Source organism: Urocitellus parryii, chromosome 5 (assembly GCF_045843805.1).
Source record: "Urocitellus parryii isolate mUroPar1 chromosome 5, mUroPar1.hap1, whole genome shotgun sequence".
NCBI classification, from domain to species: Eukaryota; Metazoa; Chordata; class Mammalia; order Rodentia; family Sciuridae; genus Urocitellus; species Urocitellus parryii.
Genome location: NC_135535.1, coordinates 178,088,708 through 178,114,102, shown reverse-complemented (window position 1 = coordinate 178,114,102; position 25,395 = coordinate 178,088,708). Strand labels below are relative to the sequence as shown.

Sequence of the window (25,395 nt, the reverse complement as noted above, 5' to 3'; positions counted from 1 at the left end):
CAAACCTATGTACCAATATTTATAGCAGCTTTGTTCATAATTGCTAATACTTGCAAGCAACCAAGATATCTTTCAGAAGATTAATGGATAAACAAACTGTGGTACATCCATACAATGGAATATTATCCAGTTTAAAAGAAATGAGCCATCAAGTTGCTACAAAACATGGAGAAAACTTAAATGCACTTTGCTGAGTGAAATAAACCAGTCTGAAAAGCTATACACTATATGATTCCAATAATACAACATTCTAGGAAGGGCAAAATTATGGAGAGAGTAAAAAGATCAATAGTTTCCAAGAATTTGGAAGACTGAAGGGAGGATGAAAAGATAGAAGAGAGAATATTTTCAAGGTAGTAAAATATGCAGGATACCCTTATGGTGGATACACATTATACATTAGTCGAAACTAAAAGACTATATAACACAAAGTGATCCCTAACATAAGCTATGGATGTCAGTAACTAACAATGTATCAACATTAACTCGATTATAACAAATGTAATGGAAGGTACTACTAATAGGGGAAACCTGGGTGGGGGTGGGGGTATGGGGTTGGTATATGGGAACTTTGTATTCTGCTCATTTTCCCATAAGCTTAGAAAACAAAATAAAGTCTAATGACTTTTTAAAAAGTGCAGTTACTTGACTAATCCATAGTTATACACATTTTGAACAATAGGTAAATTCTTAGCTTAAGGATAACATAAACATAAATAATTTTGAAGCAACTGCATGAAAAAAGAAAGTTTTTTCTTTTGCTTCTTTGCATATATAGTTCCAGCAAGAACAGAGGAAAAAATGACAGGTTTAACATGTGCAGGTGACTAAAAATAGCATGAATGGTGATGGTAATGGTGATGGTAGCCAGGGGGATAGAACGAGACACTGTGGTGTGCATAGTAGGAAAAACGTCTTGGATGTTCATATAGGAGGACTCTGCTGTGGTCACCAAAGACTGTCCTATCAAAGGGCAGGCAATTCCTGCCCTGGGATTGAGCACCCACCTGCCTGTACGTAGAAGAGAGCCAAGTGTTTCTCAACTATGACACACCACACACCTTGTGGACATTTGGAAATGGTCAGGAAGGGGTTTTTGGTTGTTGGAATGACTGGAGGGTACTACTGGTTAAATATCCTGGAACATATGGGCTGAACAATGATGAATCTTTGCCCAAAATTTCAATAGCACCTGCCCCAAATGATCTCTTGAAATAATTCAGTTCCACCAAACTCCAGGTAACAGCACATCATGTGCGAAAGGCTGGGAGCTTGTGTGACTGGATCTCTGGCCTTGATTTTTAGACAGAAATTTCTCAAAAGGGAAATCCTCAGGTATTAAACAAACCTAGGTCAGGCTGAAGGTCACTGGTGTTCTCCTCAATTGTCAGGTTGGTGTAGAGTGGGGCCGACTCAGAGCCGGATCGGTTGCAGGGCACGCAGTAGACATCAAAGAGATCCTTCAGGTCCTTGCGGCTCCTTACACTGAGCGAGGAATAGAAAACAACTCCCATGTAGTGTTGTTATAAACATGTGGACCCGGGAAAGAGTAAGAAGGACTTCAAGGCCATACCTGAATGATTTGAACAGCTCAACAAATTCAACAAAACTCATGTTACTGTCTGAAACCATGAAGCTCTGGAACCCCTTCATTCCTCCTTTGATCCGCCCGTGCCAGCTGCTACTGCTCCAGGCACTGCAGAAAGACAGGGCTGTCATGGGCAAACTGGGATGCGCCAGTCACTCTGCCCCAACACATGTTCTCTGGTTAGCAACATGAGCAAAACGATGGATTGCAAGTCATTTAAGTTTTCCCCTCTTCACTTTCTATTTCCCTTGATCTACATTGTGTGAGGGAATAAAATGTCATCTGTTGAAGCCACGTCATGTTTCCATCTGATTTAATAAGGGCACAAAGTTGAGGTTAATACTCCTCTACTAATCAAAGCAGTTCTTTGAAAACCACAGCTCAATGGGGGGAAAATTCCTAAGTTCAGTGATTCTAAAGAAAAGTCACTTAAAAAAGAGCTCAGAATTACTCAATCATAATCCATGGGAAATAATACGTGTTCTTTTCTATAATCTGAATTATAGGAACCCATTTAAGAGGAAAGTTTTAGGTACTGCAGTATCTTTTCTTCTTCCTTTCCTAATCAGTTCTTCAATGAAAATAGGGAAGAGCTTTTAATATTAATGGAAAATGTGAGTCAGAAAACACATTAAGAATGGAAAGTAGCCAAATCTGCCAAAGGATTATATCTGTATCTGCGACGGCTGTGACCATTCAATATAAAAATGTAGGTCAAATGAGTCAAAAACTGTCTCCATGTTTCACCTTTTAAATCTTCTATACTGATTTCCTGACAGAATAGCAAGTGAAATGTTTTGATTATAGTTTTTAGTCAAATTAATGAACATAATCTTTGTTTTTATTACCTTGGGCTTTTTAAAAAATATTTCAAATATGTAAGAGAGTACAGAGAATATAATAATAAACAGTCACCGTCTATTCTCGACCTCACTAACAATGTTTGGTGAGGGAAAATTGTTTTGTGTTGACAGCTGAAGGTCACCTCCCTCACTGGGAGAGCATCAACAATTGACAGATTTACAGGCTTAGATTGTTGAAAATCAGCACAGAGCAGGACATAGGAAGCATAGGTTCAGGAAGGGGAGAATTGTGGCTTCAACATTTGCATTTAAATAATAAGTTCACCGTGTTCCTTACTTCTAGCCTCCTGACTGTAGGACTCATCTCCTGACTCTAGGAAGCTCTATGTCCACTCTTTCTCCTGCTAGACTTAGGGCTCAATCTTGCTTTCTCCTTTAACAGCATTCTGGCTGATTTTCTTTTGCTTTGTTTTTTCTTTCTGTTTTAGGATGGTTGAGTGGGTATGGACCCCTGGGGTCTCCTGGGTTGGGGCCTCTGACCTTTGATCTGGCATGTTAGTTTTCTCTTTCAAAAGGTTTTTTTCTGCTCATGAGTGACTGAAGTAAAGGGAAAAGCCATTTAATGAAGGTTGTTTGGCTATTTTGTTTCCCCAGGATCCTGTATAGGCTGAAAGTAAAATGTAAAGGGAACCAACTCTTTGTTAACTTTCAATTTTGTTGTAAACCTAAATTTGAAGAAGAGTTTCAAGGGTGGTAGGAAGAATTCCTATATTCCCTGACCCATTTGAGCCAGTTTTGTGAGAAAGAATTCTTCTATGTGTGTGTGTGGGGGTGGGGATTGAAAGCAGAACCTTTCACATGCTAATCAAGCATGCTACCAGTGAACTATCCCTTGGCTCTTTTCTTTTCATTTTGAAACAGGGTCTTGCTAAATTGTCCAGACTGACCTGGAAATTGGAATCCTACTGCCTCAGCCTCCCAAGTAACTGGGATTCAAGGCAAGCATTGCTTTGGCAAGATTCTTTCCTTTAAAAGATAATTTGCTACAGTATTCTTATCAATAGGGAGAGAGAGAGAATATGAATGAATGAATGTGGTGTGTGCATGTGTGTAGTGTATATATGTATGTGGTGTATGTGTGTGTGTGTGTGTGTGTGTGAAATTGACATTTCCAAAGTCAATGTGTGCTCAGACTCACTCCTCTGTGGATAGGTGAAGAGTACCTGTTTTATCGTGGTTCTACATGAATTCTCTGAATTTCTTTAACTTTATTTGAAATATTTGAACTATATGAGTGGAGGGAGATGTAGTAGCCATTCTTGTTCTCTCTGGATGTCTTTCATTTTAACATGTTTCTTCTTCTGAGAAGGTAGATTTTGTTTCAAGTCTGCTATTTATATGAATCTTATATGATAATTTAATATAATACCAGCTTTAGAATTATATGTAAACATATCCAGTAGGGTTACATTTGAATTCATTTCTCCAGGCATGTATAACTTTTCTCATATCTGAGGATTAAGTATATTTCACCAATAGTGAAGTGCCAGGTAGCTTATATTAAAACTTAAGTTATTCTTCACTCAGAGCAGTACTAAGTACTAGCCGACAGAACTTCTTACAGTGATAGAAATGTGCTCTATCTGCAGTGTTCAGCTTAGTGACCATTAGCTACTTGTAACTATGGAGCACTTGAAATGTGGCTACTGTGATGAGAAGCTGGCTTTTAAATTTAATTTAATTTTGATCAATTAAAATTTGAATTCAAATACCTACATGTGGCTAGTGGCTACTATATTGGACAGTGCAGATTTAGAGAATCACAGCTTGGATTATGTCACTGAACTTTGAAGGGTTGGTCTCTCAAATAAGTAAGGGCAATCAGAAGGTAGTATAAATCAGGAAAATTGGGATCATTGAAAATTTGGAATGAGTCTTTCCACAGATAATTGGAAGCATGTGCCCTTCTATACAACTGGAATGATGGGAAGGGCCCTTCAGTTTTATCATGTTAAGGCCCCACCTGGACGGACTCTTGTTTGAAGAAGACAGCACAGGGGAGGAGACTGGCCTGATGGGAGATGACGTCCCGGCAGCCACGTTGGGGGACCCAGCTGTAGTCAAAGAGTGGGCTCTTCTGGAAGGGAGAGGATTGGGAGGGCTAGCAATGGCATTCGCCTCTGTAAGGATGAAAGATGAAAAAGAGGACTGCTCATATTGTATTTTCCTCAGAAATCAAATACAAACCAACGATGTCTGAGCAAACCAACCTATGCATCAAAATATTTTGATGAATGGACTAATGTGGTAGATTCTCAACTGGTTACACATTACAATCATTTGGGGAACTTAAAAGTATATAGATGCCCAGGTTCTAGCCCCAAAATGTCTAAATCAGTCAGTCTTGGGTGTGGCCAGGACTTGGAGATATAGTCTTAAAAGCTCTACTCTCTAGCCAGGGTTGAGAATCTTTCATCTAATCCATCAAATTGTATCTTGTTCATCAACTATTACCTGCCAATAATGGCAAGTTAATTATAATAATGTGAGAATTTTGTTCCAAGTAGATTATGTTTGTAGAAGTGCCTTTTAGGTACTTTTAAGTATCTTTTTGGTTTCATCATCTGGTTTTTTTTTTTAAAAAAAGTATATTTAAGTTTTGTTAAGAATGTCTACAATGCTTAAATCACAACTTAAACCAAATGTGTTTTTCCTATGACATTAAAACCTGCAAATCTCCTGTACCTGATTCTTCTTGTTCATTTGTGTCTTGAGGATCAGAACCACTCCGGCCTCGACACTCTTTGTACATTTTGACCTTTCGAGTCGCCATCTCGTCATCAGTTGCCTCTCCACTCTCACCCTGGGAACACAAAGATCAGATGGCTCCTGGCCCGTTTTTCCCTCCCTCCACAGCTGCTGTTTGGGCAGGGCTCTATTCTAACCCACTCTCCTTCGAAACTCCCTCCCCCAGCTGAGGCCAGGAAAGACCCGTTAAGGCTGACCACGTGTCCTCCTGACGTGCTGCCCAGTTTGTTCTTCATTGCAAGGCAGCTAACCGAGGGAGGCTGAAAAGAGGAGGCATATGAGCCCTGGAATCTCTGTGTACAGACACAATTGTGAAGCAGATAAAGGTCTGCTGCTTATCAACAGCCTCATGTATGTAAAAAAGGACCTTTTTTTTTTTTTTTTAGATAGTCACGAAGCAAATATGCTATCATGTTACAGTGGTAATATATGATTTATAGTATATTGTGAAAATATATCTTAGGTAGTGTTCCACAGACAGCATTATGGCCCTCTAGGACCTTCATAATGTGACTCCTGTTCTCTTTTAGCCCTTCCTTGCCCAACTCAGTACTGATGCTTCAGCTACCCAGAGTGGCATGTGCTTCCCTGAACAAGCTATGACTCCATGCCTCTCTGCTGTCTCATCTGCCAGGGCTGCTGTCCTTTGTATTATTTACTTGGTGAACTCCTACACATCTTTCTAGACCCATCAGTGAACTGCTCTGTGCCGTCTTCTCTGCCTGCCTCTTAGCTCTGTATTTTCCTTCTTGCTGGTCCCATAGCAAAGGATTGGACAGCAACTTAGATTGCACTGTTTTGTTTATGTCTCTGAGTTCTTCTATGGACTTCACCTTTTCCTGGTGTTGGCTTGGTTCCTGGTCCTGGCCTTGGCAGCAAGAGGTATGTGACATTTGTTTTATACCCCATGTAGTCCCCAACTGAAATAACCTAAGGTGATATAGGCCACACAATAATCCTGGAAGATTGAGTATAGAGCTTAAGAAGCAAATAACACTGTACCCTCATGAGGGTTTTCTTCTTTTTCTTGGCGGTGCTTAGGCCCAGGGTGTTGTTTCGCTGCACATTGGGTTTCTCAGCATTCTTTGCTGATGTCCCAGGGCTGGGGTTTCGAGTACTCCATCGTCTGCCACCAAACAACTCCACAGCATGAGCCAAGGTTGGGCCTTCATACCGGCCATCCTCCTAAAAAGAACCACATGCTGAACAAATAAGGAAGGGGCAAGCAATGCAGAAGTAAATGTATTAATGGTTCCTAGCAAATTCCCAGAGGTGGAAAGGCACAGGCGGCCACATAAGAATAAGTGACCTGGCCACCCACGTGGCTCTGAACTCCCTGCTGAACATTTCATAGGGTTCTCTGCTATCCTGGTCACATCCTGATCAGGTCTGGTGATATGCTTTAAACCATCAACTGGGATAAAAAATAATTTGTATCCTGGCTTCAAAACTAACACTGTAGGAGAATTCATTAAGACTTACTTTGCAAATTGATCCTTTGGACGACTTGGTGGTGTGGGGAGTTGAAAATAGGGTGGGGATCTATTTAAGTAAAATTAACTTTTATTTGTCCACTATTATATCACATCAAGTAGATTCTTACATAATTTGATGCTCAGGGAAGTCTGACTTGAAATAGAGGGGATATGGCCTATGTGAAATTCACTTGGAGGGCCCTGGGGAGGTCCTCAAACAGTTGAGTTGTCATCCTCTTTAGTGATTGAAATCTGAAGATGGATGGAGAGAGCTCATGGGACTTAGAATACCAAGGAGATTGTGATGCTGTGAGCAGCAACACACACTCAAGGGGGAGATAGTGGTTTACAATAGTTACTGCTTGCAAGGCAACTCTGAGCAACATCTTTTAAATGAGTAATGGCAGGGATTTACTTAACTAAACAATGGTCAATGATTCGTTCCATAAGTCAGCAAAATCAGTTAATAAAACCACAAAAAGCCACATCTAAATTAAACACAATATTGCTATTTCACACACTGCATAAAAGGGTTTCTTTAAAATTAATTTCCATGTACTGTCTCTACTTTCTGAAAACTTTTAAGGGTAGTCCTCCTTTACAGTTTCAAGGAAGTGCTTGTTAATAGTGCTTTGCTTTGTTGCAGATCCTATGCAAACAATAAAGAGAATTTGTGTGTGCATGCTTACTCCTTCATCCTAATGTTCAGTGACTATCTGATTTTATGACTTGCTGTGAATACTACCTTCTGAATACCAGGATGCTGAGTAACTTGGGCAATTGACATAGAAACCTTTAGGTGACCTCTTGTAGTGGGACATCTGTACTTATGTCTGTCCATTATCCACTTCCCTCTTCTCCAGCTATTTCCCAATTTTATTTTATCTCTTTTCCATTGAATATAATCTCAAAGTGGAATAGCCTCCCTTGACCAATGATTGGTGCATGGTCCAAATAAACCAATCAGAATCTTTCTCCCTGGGATGAGATTCCTGAATGCAGCAATACAGGGGATGGAGATCATTCCACTTGATTCAGGCCTGCTGAAGAGAGCCCTGCTGAAAGTCACTAAGAGTGACTCCAAACTGGGATGAACATTTCATGACACACTTTAGCAAATAGTTTTTAACTGCTTAATGAATAATACACAGTTGAAAGAAGTTTTGTTAAGCCTTTACCTATGCATTTTTAGCCTACACATCTTTAAATTTTCAATAGATCTGTTACAGTTTACACATAAAAGAATTAGCCCTATTAGCTTCTGCTGTTTTGGGTTTTCTAATTTCAGAACATCCCAACATGGACCAAAATTTACCCTTCAAAATATTAGGCCAGAAATAGGCAGGGTACCTTTTTTTTTTTTAATATTTTAAGGAAGCTTTCTGGGAACTAAAATGCAGTTTGAATCTTTTGCTTTTTTAAGACAATAACCTCTTGTTTGGGTAAAGGATATATCTTCTTCCTTACTGTGTGAGGAGGACTGTTGAGTGTGAAGGCACTTTCTCAGATTTAGAAAAGAGTTCATGTGAAAAAGACTAGAGAATTGATTCCTTTTAATATACCCACACACTTTTACCTCTTGGCATATCTTTCATATGACATTTTGAACACTGTTAAACTAATCTATACCTCCATAGATTGTGAGAATCTGTTTCTGTTGATTACAACCAAAGATGTTTACCTGATAATCCTGTATTTACCTCTTGCAGCTTTCCGAAGCCCCTTCCAAATACCCTCAAAATAATCGGCTCTCAGCAATGCCCAGGATAACTTGAAGCCAGAGCTCATATGTTAGTTTATCTTTCATAATTAACATCAATGTTTCTGGATAGTTTACTGTCCTTTATTTTCATGTTTTCTCCTCCAATGCTGGAAAGATTATTTTTATTGCCTATATAAACATTTCCCAAACCGGGGATAAAGAAATGCTCTTCTAGGACTATTAACAGAGGTTTGGAAAAATCCAAGAGATTTCTCAAAAATGTCTTCAACTTATAGGTAGATATTGAAATAGTTTATTTTATTTTTTTTGTACTAGGACACATTAGAGCACTTTATGGGCTAACGTGTATTATAAATAATTTTAACATTATGCTAATGCTACATAGCACAGTCAGTTTTAGTTAATCAGCTAAAATGGAAACTAAAATATCTGCTTCCTGTGTGTTCCCCGGGGAGCTTTCAGTGTGGTTGGCTACTTGGAAGAAAGGTCTTCAGGGGCTCTTATGAGAATTGATTTTTAATTAGGATTATTCTTCTGCCTTGTAGAGTCAGGAAAAATCCATCATCCATGGACATTTAACATTTAACAAAAGATCCATTTGGCCTTTTGCTCTTTAAGTAGCAAAACCATTTGACTGTCCCTGAGACAATTTGGGAAACTGGTGTACATTAGTCTATATTGGTCTGTTGGCCTTTTCCACGTTTTTCTTCTGGAAGAAACTTTGTCTATTTTCAAGGCATGGCGCCTGTCTTCTTAAGTGACTCCTGTAGCATGATCTCTGAGGAAGAATTTCCACATTTCTTAAGTGACAGAGATACATGGAACTATCTGGCTTCTACCCTGCAGTGTCTTAGTTCCTGTGGAGGATGGGGGCAGGGCTCTGTTTGCAGTGTTAGACTGGGGCTTCTCTTGGTCCCTTCTGTCTCTGCTCCAATGGCACTTTTTACCTCTTCATCTGCTGTCCTTGGTTTTAGCTTGTGCCTCCTTCAGCAAAAGCTGAAGGCTGCAGGGGTAAATGAGAAAGCAGTCCATTTTATGCATGATTTATCATGAATCCAGTTACTTATGCTATCATCTTGAGAAGAAAACAGATGGAGAAACTAAAGCACTTTGTGCTTTGTGACCGGGGTTGTAATTAAGCTCAAAGACTGACTTCTATCTATGTTTGATAGTTTTTTTCCCTTGACTCTGCAAGGTTGAGGAATAATCCCAATTAAAAATCAGTACTCATAATAATCCCTGAAGACCTTTTTCCAAATAGTTCACAGGCACTGAAAGCTTCCCGTACAACACACAGGAAGCAGGTATTTTGGTTTCCATTATAGATGAGTTAACTAAAACTGGTTTTGTGTGATGTAGCATCAGCATATATGAACATATAGGTCTCTCTGTTTACTAATTAATTAATCAAATTAGTTATTCAGGATATGATCTCTGTTTATAATCACTCATGGGTGTGGATAAAGTAGAAAGAAGGGATATTATATGTGTCTCTGCTAATTTCCTAGGAGGAAAAATGTTTTGTGAATCATTTTATAGATGAAGTCATCCATGTGAGTAATTTTAGTCATAATTCTAATTGTCCTATGATACTAATAAGAAAAGACATTTTCCCCATCAAGACAGAAAAGCATAATAAATTAAAACTGAATACTTTGATATGATCAAATTGACAATGCCATTTCAACAGTGCCACCTTATGGGAGGATTTATGACTCATTTTCTCAGCAATCTACCCTCTCCTTCCTTGACAAGCATGATACTCTAGTTAACGCTGGTGTCTCTCCTCACCATCTCATTTAGCCTGTCACCACTCTAAGCTGGAGTGTTGAAGGACCTGACAACTTAGGGTTAATGAAAAACTCAATTTAAGCAGCTGGTTTTAGAAAATTGCCTGCTAAGGGCTATTGTCACTGTAAACCTAGTGAGCATGAACTTCAGGTAAGAATGATCACACATTTGGGAGGCTTTCTTTTAAACTCAAAAGTTCTTCAATTAGGCAGCAATCCAATAAGGAAAGTAGCTCTCCAAGAGCCACACAGCTCACTAGGCAATGAATCAGGATTTCAGTTTCCAAAGGGGAGGTTTCCAATGTATCAGCTATTCTCTAATTAATAATAAAATCATTCAGATTACAACATTTTTGACTGAAACCCTGAGTCAGTGAAATTGTTTGTGCTAACTGGCTTTTTTTTTCTAGATTAAAAAACTATAGTAAGCATAATCACTATTATATACAAAACAATAACAGGGCCTACCATGAGCAGACACTGTTCCTTACACATTTCATTTACATTGTAGCTTTACACATATTAACTCAGTTCTCAAAGGTAGACAACAGTTACTATCATTTCCATTTTATAGATAAGAGAACTGTGGTACCAAGAGGTGAAGTAAAAAATGCACAAGGTCACAGAGGTGGTAAGTGGCAGAACTGGGAACCTGGTGGTCTAATTGCCAATTGCCTGCTCTTGAGGATGACCGGCTCCGGAGTGAGGAATGGCTGCACCCCTTACCTGATAGAGGCTCACATACTGTTTCCGCAGCCACTGCTGTCTTTGGTCGGGGAACCTCCTCATCTTTCTCACGGCTCTAGTGAGTTCCAACAGTCCACTGAAGAGCATTTTAGCTGTGTGCTTTGGTGCCACAAAGTGCAATAGTCTATTGTCCGTGGTTTGAAGCCCATAGAGAAGTGTCACACCAGTCTCTGACAGAAGCATGCTACCCAGTTTGTTCTGAACACACACAGTGTGTATATCAATGCTAGGGTGTCCCATGTACACCGCCTTTGCTGAAAACAGATCTAAGACCCCCTCCACCAGGCCACTCAATACAGTATTGCCCAGTAGCGGGAATTTCCCGGGCTCAACGGTGTTACTGAGCGCACTGAGTTTTGCCTTAGTGCTGGCTGGGGAGGCGGTGGTGGGCTTTGTCCAGGTCAAAGTGCTATTGTCAGGCTGAAGCTGGAGGAAGCAGCGGGCAGAGAGGTGTGTGTCCTGATCGTAGTGGATGACCGTGGCCCCCTGAAGCAGGAACTGATGCACATCAGCTTGGATGGACAGCACATACCAGGGGATGAGCTCCGTCCCATGGGCAAAGGCCTTCTGTGACTCCTCTGATCCATGAGGATCACATTCTTTGGTTTGCTCAAAGATGTCATTTTCTGAGTCCAGCAAATCTCCAATTATAAACCTGATGGAAAAGAGACACAAATTTGGTGTGTCTTATAATCAGAAGGGGACCAATCTCAAGCCTTTTACTCATACTGGACTTCATATTTCATCCTACTATAAATTAAAATAGAAAATAGAAAATGCTAAATGTCACTGGGTAATTTTTTTAGAATGGCATTCTAAAATCTTACATTTAGCAGGGTGTCTGATCATAGGCCTAAGAAAGGAACTAGTAGAGGCATTATTATATTTTTATTATCAACAACCGTAATCTTGATTATATACTAGTTTTTCCTCTTGTGTCAGGAACAATGTTAAAAACTTTATGAATATTTTTGCATTAAATCTGTTCTACTTATGAAGTAAGTTTTATTTATTTTGTTTTATCTGTGGGGGAAAAAAAACAAGGTTCAGAAAGAGAAAGCTGAGGTTACCCAGCTTGGAAAAGGCCTAATCAAGGTGAGATTCTGCTCTGTCTACACTCACCTATAACCTGGGATTGAGTAGGTTTATTTGCCTTCCAGTTAAATCACAAACAAAAATCATGACCTGAATATATTTGTGCTAAAATAGGGGCAAATAGAAAATAAAATGAGTTTCTTGGGGAAATATGGTCACGGTGGTCAGTTATGCAAGGATAGTTCTCCTTCACTGAAACTTAGATGTTCATTCTGTGTATATATGTGCGTGTGCAAGCACGCACATGCACACAAACATAAAAGCCTTGTCTAGCCAGGTGAGATGGTGCATGCCTGTAATCTCAGTGACTCAAGAGGCTGACGCAGGAGGATTGCAAGTTCAAAGCCAGCCTCAGCAATTTTGTGAGGGCATAAGCAACTTAGTGAGACTCTGCCTCAAAAATAAACGGGCTGGTGATGTGGTTAAGTGCCCCTGAGTTCAATCCCTGGTACCAAAAACAAAACAAAACCCTTGGTCTACTTGGGAAGTTTAGCAAGTTCCCTTCCCTGGATCAGGAGCATGGATTATAAGGTGGAACTGGGGAAAGGCAAGAGACACCTTATTGCCTATATTCTATCTGGCCACCTTAGCAGGAACTTGCCAATACTGTAAGAAGTTATAAGTAAGATCAAGGTTTCTTCTACTCTTTGGTTCACAGACATTACCAGCAGAGTGTTGGACAAAACTGTGAAGGAGCTGATCCACAGGTGTCTGGGAAGGAAGGTTCTCATTGTCTTGAGGCACTTGGGAGCCTACTGCCTCTGGCAAGAAATGAGCAACATCACTAGGTTTTCTGAAGTTCTTTTTCTTGAAGAATGGCAGTAGAATCCAAGATCTGGGGGCTGGTGCAAATACATTATATTTTGTGCATTTTTCTTACTTTACATTTCATGAGAAAAGAATGAAAATCCTGCTTGTACAATATAGCTCCACTCCTCTGAATCAGCTCTTGGTAACATAACACCGCTTATGTTCACCTCCACGATCGCTTCATACTTCGTGTACTGGTTAGGAACATGCCCTCTGTAGTCACCTGGGCTTCATGTTCAACTCTACCAACTGTTTGCTGTGTGACTTGGTCAAAACATTTGAACTCTCTGGGCCTTATTTCACTTATCTGTTAAATGGCAAAAATACAATGCTCATCTCATGGAGCAAGAGTAGAGATGGAATAAGATGACCCTTGGAAAACAGCACAGAGCTGGCTCGGTAAAGTGCACCACTATAATTAAATGTCAGAAGACCAGTGTTCATTCCTTCCACTTCTCCCCCACTTCTCATGACTAAATCAGCCCAGCTGTTCCCCTAAAGGGGCTTTCTTCGGAGGCCACTGCCAAGTTTTTTCGTTTGGGACCATTTCCACATTCTCCAGGTCACACTTTTTTTTTGTTGTTGTTCTTTTTTTTTTTTTTAAGAGCAAAAATTAGATTCAGTTGGTGAGTATCAACAGTGATTTAAACACAACCTATGTTCATTTCGACAGAGAACTTCTGATTTCAATTTAGCAAGAGAAATAATGTTTCCCATATTTCATTTAAGTTCTGAGAGAAATCAGGGATTTTTTTTTTCTGTGAAAAACTAGACATTATGAAAAATAGTGTCTGGATGACAAATTAGATGGCTTCTCTGGAGCCTGCTTCTGCCTTCAGAGATGAGGTAAACCGGCAGAGAGGGGACAGCGTCTTTCTTGGGGTCAGTTTTTATTTCAGAATGCAAAAGAGAACTAATGCCAGATGGTAATGATTCCATTAAAGAGCATGCTTCCAGGGACTAATTTCCAAAATAAAATTGACAATTGTTTGCCATGAAATAAGTTCATTTCAAGCAGGAAACTAGTAGTATTTTTTTTTTATTGGTCTCCTGGATGATGGAGTGAATTTTGTGCAGTTTTATGTCTGATTCTCTCTGAAGACAATTTTCTGTGGGTCTACAAGGAATAATGTAGAACCTTATGATCTGTTTAGAAACCAAATAATGTTGGCCAAAGATAAAAGACGTGGTTGGTCAGCGAAGAAACAACCTTGTCACTCTTAGGTCATATGCATTAGGGAAAAGACCAAGGAGTGAAAATAGAGTAGTTTTTATCTTACTTCTCAGGACTTCCATAGCGTTCTCTAGTTAGGAACCATAAATTAACAGCCAAACACTTTTCTAACGTTCTTCAATGAAAATCTCATACTAGGTGTCAAAGGGCTATTTGCCAACCTGGTTCTATATTTTCTTTGTAAGTGTTCATTACTTTCTACAAATTCAAAATCATTGCTTGGACATGAATCATAAGCCTAAATTTAATGTTTTAAGTTAGAAAAAAATCACCTTTTTCAAATGACCTGATAATAAGTAATAAAAATCTAGTGTTTCTAAAGCTATTTTTTTTTTCTGGAAAGTTCTAGCATTTAATTAACCCAGCCCCTTTCTGAACTACAGGAAGTCTCTAAAATTATATCTGGGTAGTACGTGGACTTCACAGTCAGCTAGCCTGAATTTGAATCCTGATCTTGTGAGATCCTGAGTAAAAGAAAAATGTTATGAAGATAAAATAAGTTAATATATGTAAAGTGTTTAGGCCAGAGTTTGCTGAAAACTAGGATCTCAATAAATATTAGCACAATGTATATGGCTAATATTATTATTGCCTGGATTGTATCTACAAAGTCAATATTATAGAACAAAAGCACTTGCACACAAACAACTTCTCTTGAAAATGATGTTCAGTTTTAAAATTGTGATTCAAAAGACAAATTAACCTATACTGTTACTCAGCAGGAAAATGACTCTTTTTTATCACAGAAACAGATTGTGCTCAGGTATTGGCAAAAGAGACAGGAAGAGAGAGAAACAGAGGGTCCCATGTGTCCCCAGCAAAGCTCAGGAGAGAGATCATGTTAAGGTCCAGCCTGGGCTGAAGCAGTCAGCTGTATACAAAGGATGTTGTGTAGTGGGTGGTTGCAAAGTTGGGATCTGGTTGCTTGCAAAGTTCTACTCCATCTCTTTTGGAGAATAAATGATTAGCTTGGTATCATTGTCTTAGTTTTGGGCATCGATGTGTATGCCTGTGTGTGTATGGTTAATCCTGGTAACTATTTTCTCAGATACCCAACTTTCCTATGCTTAGCTTTCTTATTTTCCATCACTATGAGGTCAGATTATCTTTCAGGCAAGTCTCTAAGAGGTTTTGGAGTAAGAGGATGCAGAACACAGCTATCTCCAGTAAGGGAGAGGAGTGTCACTGAGGGGTGCTCCTGCAATATGGCCACATGTTCGCACCCCCAAAGCTTCAGCTTGGCATTTGGAGGACGGGATGACGGACATTAATCACAACAGCCACCGTTTCCATGGCACTTATGACGCTGTTCACTTTGCTGGATTTACATGCACTGTCTCACATAATCCTCATGTCAACCCTCTCAAGGAGTATTATAATCTCCATTTTATGGATGACAAAAGAGAGGCTGAGTGAGGTTAAGTTGACCCACCCATGTGACACAAACAGAAAGACTCAGTCAAAACAGTCCCAGGCAATGTGACTGCAAGCTTTGAACCCTTGACCAGTTCCAGCGGCCTTCATTCAAAGGGTTTGTCTGAATTTATTCTCCTCTGACATCCCATTTCTCCAAACGTATGAGTCCTTCTTGAGGGTCAGCAGTGCTGAAAATGGTGAGAATGAGAACTCGCAGCACCTGTCTGACCCAACACCCTCTCTCCACACTTTGATATTTTTCATTTCCATGTTTCCCAATGGGCTTACCTACTACCCATCTGTCTCCATGACTTACACATACAGAGACATAGCTAATTTACTCTTTGTGCTGGTAGATTAAAAAAAAAAATGTTACTAGAAGTGAGCTTTGCAGCCACAGAAATATAACTGGGATGCCTTTAGAATTCAGGAGTTCCTGACCCACATATGAAACTAGGTATGAAAAGAAGTTGAAGGGTAGCCCCTCTTCTGTTCAAAGAAACACCTTAATTACTGTGGGACAAAGGGTCCTGCCCTGTGATTGAGCACATGGTCAGACTTGTGGACCACGTCTGCTATTTGTTACGTAGGCAAGGGACTTCAGCTTTCTGAGCACAACTTTTTCATCTGTAGAGTTTAGCCAAGCTTACCTTCAAATTCATTGACACTATGAGACTCTCTGAACTCTATTACTGTTGAGATCTTGAACTTTCTCTGATCACTTTTCTGGGGTTTCTGGGAGGACTTGAAGCAGGTTTTCTGGCAGGACTCTGGTAGCTAAGAGTCTGGAAGGAATCATACCCCAACCCTTCCTGCAGCCTGCATGAGCTACAGGGCCATGCTATGCTTATCGTTTCTTTCTTCGAAATAATTTTCACATAGCTGGTGGCTGCCACATGAACAGGGGCCGGAGATTATCTTTGTCTTCATTTCAGTCAAATCAATGAGGCAGAGTTCTTCTGGCTTTTTGAGATCTGCTTGCCACATACTGTCCTGCACTGGACATTGTAACGTAGGGCTATGAATCAAGAATGGATTCCCAGGCAGAGGCAGGTGGTCATAGAAATAGTGCTTGCTGATCTGACTTCAGGGAATTCCATTAAACACCCCCCCCTCCTCCTCTTGTGTGTGACCAGAAGTTCCTTTCAGAGAGGTAGACTTTCGGGATAAGGAAACAATTATTGGTACTTAGGTATAAAGATCTCAAAATGAGGATATGAACGTGACTTTATAGGTTTCGCAAAATAAATATTTGCATTTTTTTTCACCCTTCTAAGAGTGCTTACAGCAGGGTCTGGAAAATGGGCAGTGGAAGAGCATGTTCTTGGGATGCAGATGAGAAAATGATTAGGACAAGGGAATAAGCAGAAAATTGAAAGTAAAAAGATTAATGAGAGTGATAGAATCATGGAAGAAATTTATCACTTGAAGGAAGCCCAGAGTACAGCAAAGGAGGGTAAATAGAAAGCTGAGTCTCTGGGACTCAATCAAAGGGGCATTCCTGAAAGTATTTTAGGAAGCTGATATCTTTACATAACACCCTATCCTATATGAAGGCTTCTATAAAAGGGTATCATGTGAAATTCATTATTTAATCTAGCCAGAGATGATGTATTCTTTTTTTTTTTGGAGGTGGGTATTGGGGATCAAACTCAGGGGCGCTCAACCACTGAGCGACATCCCCACCTCTATTTTATATTTTATTTAGAGACAGGGTCTCATTGAGTTGCTTGGTGACTTGCTGTTGCTGAGGCTGGCTTTGAACTCATGATCCTCCTGTCTCAGCCTTCTGAGCTGCTGGGATTACAGGCATGTAACACTGTGCCTGGCAGGGATGATGTATTCTTCAGAGTAGGACCTGAGGATGGAATTTAGTCAGATCTTACCCTGAGAAGAAGGCATGCTTCTTCCAAGCAACTGTTTGATTTTTCTTACAAATACTTGTGAACTTTGTAATGAATTAGGATTCCCTTTTTCCTTTGGCCACTAAGAATATTGAAACAAAATTCAGTCATTGTACAGACAATATAATGTACATTTTTGTATGTTTTATTTTTCTTATCATTATTTTACTTCCCTTTAATATCAAATATTCATATTTATTCTTACAAATGCCTAAAATCTTTTGTGGAAACAGCTGGATGGTCACATAGATACCTATATAGAGAGATGGGCAGATATTATAGGCATAGACTAAGGACTTAAATGGTGATGAGATGCTTCCTGTGCAGATGTGCTGCTCTGCAGATGGTCTTCTTTCTATGCATAGATTGCCACTAATGTCAGCAACTTGTCACTGAGAGGACATTCAAATGTTCTCTGAGCTGTGATAAATTCAAACAATAACAAAAATGGTATATGAGATCTGCGAGCTATTTAAACACTAGGGCAGTAACAGTTAATCTTGGAGCACTAGTCCCTCTGAGGGAACGAGCTAGGGAGGGAGGTCTGGAAGAAAGCCCAAAGGACTTAGAGAAATCTGGAAATTATATTTATTTCCTTAAAACATAATAGCATTAGAATTTCAGACTCAAGATGTTTATTTCTGTATTGACAATCAAGTTTAAGAATTAGGGCAACCAAAGAAATTACTTTCTGAAAACACGATTTGTCCTTCCCAGTGAAAGTACATGCAAAACACACACACACACACACACACACACACACACACACACACAGAGCAATGGCTTACAAACCCACATACACATGTATGTAGACTCCAGGATGATGGCAGGGTCATGAGTATTGATCACAAACAAAGCCTTTGACGGCAAACATATCAAAGTTAGTAGACCTAATGATTTTGTGTAGCTTGATAGGGTTCTTCCCCGGGCCAGCCTCTGCCATTGAGGTTAGGCTTAACCATGTGTAAAAGACTTTGAAGAAAGGCAAAGGATGCCCAACCCACTGATTTCTGTGTTTCTTTTGGCTGTGGGTAAGCAGGTCTGGCTGGGCTGCAGTGCTCACTGATAAACAGTAAGAACAATTATGAAGCATCAGATCCCTTGAATGAGTAGGGCTGATGTTAAAACACCTCGTGGAGCAGTGTTTCTCAACTTCAGGGAGCCTTGAACTCCTGACTTAGAATCATCCAGAGGTTGGGCAGAGCTGCTAAAAGAACTGGTTTCTGGGTATCACCCCAGACCTACCAAAGTATTTTTTAAATTAAAGATATCCAGCTCAGCACCCTGTCCAAGGATTAAAAACCACTGCTACGGAAACTGTGAAATGAATAAAAGATCATGTTTATACTTCTGAAATTTAATTTGCTGAATTTTTAAAAATGGCAGGATAGCCCTAGTGGTTTTTTTTGAAAGCAGTAACAGGTACCCTATTAATACTTATGATTTTTAACGTTTTTATGTATCAGTTAAAAAATAAACTGAAGAAATGCTCAGTCCCCCTTTGCCATATGAAAAACTTACTGCCATCGGCTTTTCTCCTTCAGGGAGTTTTTCCTAGAGCTGTCCCCTTCACTGGCACTGTCCTCCTCCTCTGTCTCCAGACTTCGACTGCAGCTTCTGATGATCTGAAAGATACTGTTGACGGTGGACTCCTTCTCCGAATTCTTTAAGCCATTTTGTCCCACTCGTTGCAAGAAATTATCTTGTCCACTGTAATCTGCTACAAACTGCGGAAAAATATATGGAGAGTTTTCTATTGCAACTTAATATAATACGTCCGAATAACCTACTTGGCTAGGGAAAGGAAATCATAATAGCAATAAATAACAGCATTTGTGCCTATTTTATTGGAAAGAAAACAAGAACCTCCAGGAAAAACATTTTTTCATTTCACCACGTGAAATATCAAAACTCAAATTTGTTTCCACTGAGACAACTTTAGTCCCTGCAGGAGTCAACACTCCATTCGGATTTAAAACACAAAAAGCAATATTATTTCAGAGCTCCCTAGGGAGAAGGTTAGCCACTTTACAGAGGAAGGGCAGAGTTAAGGATAAAATACCCTTGTACGGAGCATCGAGGAACACCATGATGAAAGCCTACCATGCTACGAAACCAGATGAAATGAAGGGGGTCCAAGGAAAACATGAAGAAATGGTGCCTTTTAATTTTATTATTCATACATCCACTGGTGGGACAGTGACCCCTGGGTGCTTTTTCTTTTTTTCCCCTTTCTTTGGGTACTGGGGATTGAACTCAGGACTCAGTGGCACTGATCACAGAGCCACATCCTCAGTCCTATTTTCTATTTTATTTAGAGGCAGGATCTCACTGTGTTGCTTAGCGCCTCATTTTTGCTGAGGCAGGCTTTGAACTCACGATCCTCCTGTCTCAGCCTCCCGAGCTGCTAGGATTACAGGTGTGTGTAGCATCTGGCTCCCTGGGTGGCTTTAAAGCTCTCCTTTTTTTATAATTTTTTTTTTAGAGAGAGAGAATTTTTAATATTTATTTTTTAGTTCTCAGCGGACATAATATCTTTGTTTGTATGTGGTGCTGAGGATCGAACCCGGGCCGCACGTGTGCCAGGCGAGTGCACTACCGCTTGAGCCACATCCCCAGCCCCGGTTTTAAAGCTCTTAATATCTGTTTTCTGATAAGAAAGCTTCACTCATCAGAGGTGAGAGCTGCAGCTAGGCCCAGAGATGTGAGTTTCCCTCTTCCTAGGACAGGAGGGGCTGGTGTGGGTGTAGCTTGGCTCACTTTCAGCCTTCTTTATTTCTTGCACTTGTAACACAGGTGATAAACCTGAGAGCTGTCAGCCAGTGGCATTGCCTGTACCTGCTGGGATAGCTGAGGATGGCGGAGGGGTCTCAAGTCCTTCTGATACAGGATGATGCCAGTATGAGGTTTTTAGCTGTCTTTCCACTCTTACTAGGCTGGGTGTGGATTATAGGTGGTGAATACTGGTACAATGGTGAGAATCACCCTAGATTTGGATTTGGGACTTCCAGATATGAGATTCTCAAAATCTCTGTAAAGTTTTTTTTTTTCTTTTTATCTTTTTAGCCCCTTCTTTCCTTTTAAACACCCCAGAGGGAGATTTTCTTATCTTATTTCTCCAGTTGTTCAATGCCCTCTTTTCCAATGCCCAACACCCAACACCCTGGGACCAGGCTCACACTATCCTCTCCACTACAGGAACAGGAAACAGTGGGCCTGGGAGAAGCGTGGGCAGCAGGGACTGAACCCTGGAGCGCGTCTTTGGATGAGACACCCGCTTTCTGAGCATCTTCCCATGAAGCATGGAGAGAAGGCAGTGTTGACTTGCCCCATTTTTTCTCCCACTGGTTTGGAGAAGGTAACACTTTCCCTTGACCTTCTTTATCCCCTGACTCTAGGCATTCCCACCCAATAAGAAAAACCTGCTGCCTTTAAAATAAAAGCCAGAAATAACACCCTCTTCCACTGGTACTAAAACAGTGTCACATGAAACCTAGCCAACCATAAGGAGCCCCAAACAGTGCCGGTTGGCATTCTTTTCTCCAGAACTTCCTAGAACCTACCTGCTACCCAGAAACAACATAACAAGGACTACTGTGCACTCGGTGTGATGTCTCCATGTGATAGTGGGTACCAACAGGGCTGATGAGTGATAATGCAGTGATAATGGCTCCAAAGAGCACACTGGCTCTGAAAGGCCTCACCTCTAAAGTCTCCTCTTGGGAATTGTACCGCGGGCAAAGCTTCATGAGGCCAGAGGCTCCATCAAGTACTTCACAGAGCTCCTTCAGAAACACCCCACAGAACGGAACCACCTTGCAGCCAGGGATGTGCAGCGCGCGGGTCACCACCTTCCTGTACTCGGAGGAGGACTCGTGCTGAGCCATGGCATCCTTCAGGCTCCTCATGGTCTCGATGTCAGACTGGTCCATGAATTGCCACATCTTTAAAACTTTTCTTGACCTGTTGCAAATAAATGACACTATTTAGACTGAAGGAGAAATAATGGGGCTTACGGCAGATATCCTAAATTCCATACAAATCCATTCTTGTCACCTTCTTCGTGTTCTTTACTTGTTAACATTTATTGAGGATTCTTATCTCCACCTACTTCCCGAAATGGTATGAATATTACTTTTGTAAATTGAAACTCAAAATGAAACAGGACAGATGCAAACAAGGACAGGTTTACGGTGTGAGTTAATTATGGAAGCTGGGCCCTGGATATAAGTTTGAGCTTTTCTGATGGCTACTGCCAAAAGGGAAACATAGTGGGTTATACATAGTTTGTACAGATATTTGTGGAGAATGCCCACAAAAAACTTGCCCTATCTGTTCCTCTTGATCTGAGTCCCTTGATGGTATACATGAAAACTATTGTTTTGATCTCTTTGGAGAATTGCTTTTTACTGAAATTGAGTTTGACATTAAGCCACCTGTCATTTGGCGGGGAGGGGGAGATGGGGTGGAACCCCTGTCTTAGAGTGTTTTTTGCCTTAAAAAGATTTTAATGGATTTTTTTTCCTATTTTGAAATTGCTCCTGAGATCTGCAGGTGACATTGCAGCCCACTTTCTAAACAGAGGTGTCAGGTGGTCACAAGGGAGGGCCCACACTGCTGTGCCCTCAATGGTCTCAGCCTCCTTCTGCCCACACAAAGAAACTGGATTTGAGCAGACAGGGAATACTTCTTTGGAGAAGGTTATGGGATGGCTCACGTGAAAAGGAGGGAAATGATCCCAAGTGTTGGGGACTTCAAGTGAACTCCATGGACATGTTGACCTGTGTCCCGGGAAGTCTGTTCATCACATGTGTGTGACTTTTGCCTCAAGATGAGAGGCTGGCTGGAGCTGCTGACAGCAAAGGGAGAGAGGAGGGTCCAGTGGATGTCCTGCATTTGCAGACTTGGGAGGGCAAAATAATGGGTGTCTCCTGTGAGTCCAGAGTGGACATTGTAGGAAAACGTTGGGCCTGAGATGTCTTAAAAGACTTTCCTGCCATGTGAGATGACCCCAGCAGGTGGGGCCTCCAGAGATAGACCCTGGAGAGTGGGGACTAGCAGAGTGGTTGCCCAGAGGGTGTACAGAATTTTTCCAGGTGAAGGAATAGTGGGGGGTCCCAACAGGACAAGGTGGGGGGTTAGAGGACTAACAAGGAGGAAACTCTAAACTCACCCACTTGGGTCTCTGTGAGGGCAGCAAGGACAAACCCCAACTGCTCCACTCCAGTAGGACCTTTTACCCCTCCTCTCCCTTTCTCTCTCCCTCTTCTGTTCTCTCCCCTCCTTTGATTCTGTAGGGACTCTGAGATGAAGGAAGAGGAAGGAAAAGTATGAACCATATCTTGTCACCTACTGCAAGTTTTTGAGAGTGGATGGGCTGTGAAATGTGGGGAAGGAAAGAAACTTTAAATGTATGAGAAATTGCAACTTTAATTCCTACCAGACTGGATTTTAAAAAATCATTATGTGTTATATGAGAGATCCAAAAGACAGAGAAGGATGTGACAAATACTCATACAACCTCCTCTGGGTTTAAAACCAACATCAACCATAAGGCTGAGGCCCCAGCAGACTCTTCCATGGTCACACATCCCTCATCCCTCTCTTCCTCCAGGAGGGATCAGCACTGGGACTGGGACTCTGGTCTCTGGTGTTTTCATTCCTTAGGATCTTTTTTTTTTTTTTTTTTTTTGTACTGGGATTGAACCCAGGGATACTTTACCACTGCATTACATTCCCAGTTCTTTTACTTTTTATTTAAAAGGACAGGGTCTTGCTAAGTTGCTGAGGCTGGCCTTGAACTTGCAATCCTTCTGCCTCAGCCTACTAAATTGCTGGGATTACAGGTCTGTGCCACCTTAACAACCTTACAGCTTTTTATACTTTTCTAATATACATATATGTTGCTAAGCAAGTTACAAAATTGTGTATTTTTAACATAACATACATAAATAGTATCATACTATAGGTAATCTTAGACAACCTATTGTATGAGTGTGTGTGTTTCTTTTTTAAATATTTATTTAGTTGTAGATGAACACACAGTATCTTTATTTATTTTTATGTGGTGCTGAGGATTGAACCCAGTGCCTCATACATGCGAGACAAGCACTCTGCCACTGAGCCACAATCCCAGCCCCAATGTGTGTGTGTGTTTAACACAACCTTATATTTCTAAGAATCATACCTGTTCATGAGTGTGGAGAAAGAGACTGCTTATTAACCACAAGAGTGACAGGAAAAGCCACAGAATCTCCCAGTGTATAACCAGGGTCAGGGTAGGGACAGCCAGTGGGGCAGGTTTGAAAGGCAGAAAAATTGGAAAAATAAAATTGTTTTCTGATTTCACCCCACTAAGTCTAGCCAGTCCTACAACTGTTTTTATAAAACAGTGAGTTGTTGTTGTTATTGCTGTTGTTGTTTTTGAAGGAATGAAGTGGAAGCATAAATAAATGGAGAAAATGATTGAATGAGAGGTTATTCTACTATTTAATGATTTCACATTTTGTTAATAATGGATTTGTCAGGGTACACTTGGAGTAAAGGACAAACTTCAGCAAAAATCAATTAGACGGAGAATTGGTACTATTTTATAAACGTTTGTCTTTTTTTTAAATTATAAAAGTACTAGATGCTCATTGCAAAAACTAAACAAAATGAAACAAAAGATCACCAAAAAATATAGAAAAATCACCTGTTATTTCATCAAACACAGACACTATAAGGTATACTTCCTTTCAGTATTTATTCTATCTAACTGTCTCATTGTAGAAATAGTGCTAATATTATTAAATAGACAGCTTTGGTCCCAGAGAGTTTTAGTCATATGTTACCTGTTTCGCAGTGATATAAAGCTTTTCATAAGCATCATTTTTTAAAATCAGTTGTAAACATCATTTTTGATAGTTTATCTGGATCATCATATTATTTCCTTTGAGTATTTTCCTATTGTTGTTCATCTGGGTTATTTTAAATTGACAGCACAACTGAGTGAATGTCTTTGATTATAAATTTCTGAACTTCTAATTGTTTCCTTAAAAGAGCTGAGAATTTACAGGAAGCAAAATGTTCAATGTTTATATAGACAATAACAGTCATCGAACAACAAGGGTGTGCCTTCTTCCCATCCAGTTCTTAAAAAATTAAAAATGAAAAACTTCTAGTTATGCTGATGCAGTTAAATTATTTGGAATCCAAACACTCTCAGGCCTTTTGTACACAGGAACCCTGCCTCCACCATCATTCCATCAAGAGAACATTCTGCAACTCATCTCCTACATCTATTGTTCCACGAAAGAGCCAATTATACCCAGTACATTTCCCATCTGTCCATAAAGATCAGTTTAGTGTTAACCCAAGTGTAGGAGCATGGGAGTGGGTGGCAGTGGGTCTGGAGTGTAAGACAAAATGCACAAGGATCAGTGAGGGGTAGCCTGGTTTGAGGTTATTCCTTATCTACTGAGAATCTCCTGGCTGTAAGGCCTTCCTGGATTCCAAATGCAAACTAAGTTGGGTTCACTCTAAGTCTCCAAGGTTCATTCTGAAGCTATTCTTGTATTTAGAGAAACTAAAATTCAGCATGTGGTCTTCAAAAATCCACACCTCCTAGTAGTATGCTCTGGGTGGTCCCCACCCACAGTGACTTAGTGCTGATCCTGGGTGACAAGTACAGTGTGGCAGAAGTGACAGTGGGTCTTCTGAGGCCAGGACATAAAAGGCATAGCAGTTTGTGCCTTGCTCTCTGCAGTGCTCACTCTGGAGGGAGATCACACCATGCTGTGAGCACAGTCACGTTCAAGGGGAGAGGAAAGAGGAGGCGTGGTCTTCAGCCAATAGCCAGCTCCAGCTTGTCAGTGAACTATTTTTTATCATAATATGATTATTTTTCTTAGTATAAATGTAATACAGGTTCTTTTTTTTTTTTTTTGGTACTGGGGATTGAACCCAGGGATACTTAATCACCAAGCCACATCCCCAGCACCCCCTTTTAAAAATTTTATTT

General features: G+C 40.4%; 1 protein-coding gene across 5 annotated transcripts in view; it reads right to left on the bottom strand.

Moving 5' to 3' along the window:
• Positions 1–25,395, bottom strand: part of Plce1 (phospholipase C epsilon 1) — a 288,120-nt gene that overhangs the window by 60,882 nt on the left and 201,843 nt on the right. For all 5 annotated transcript variants that reach the window (XM_026397323.2, XM_026397326.2, XM_026397325.2 and 2 more), the window contains exons 6-13: positions 21,098–21,356; positions 18,915–19,120; positions 10,914–11,589; positions 6,202–6,384; positions 5,137–5,254; positions 4,463–4,571; positions 1,574–1,696; positions 1,349–1,485 (exon numbers count right to left, since the gene is read on the bottom strand). In XM_026397323.2, coding sequence (XP_026253108.2) covers positions 1,349–1,485; positions 1,574–1,696; positions 4,463–4,571; positions 5,137–5,254; positions 6,202–6,384; positions 10,914–11,589; positions 18,915–19,120; positions 21,098–21,356 — 1,811 coding nt within the window. The remainder of the gene's footprint in view (positions 1–1,348; positions 1,486–1,573; positions 1,697–4,462; positions 4,572–5,136; positions 5,255–6,201; positions 6,385–10,913; positions 11,590–18,914; positions 19,121–21,097; positions 21,357–25,395) is intronic.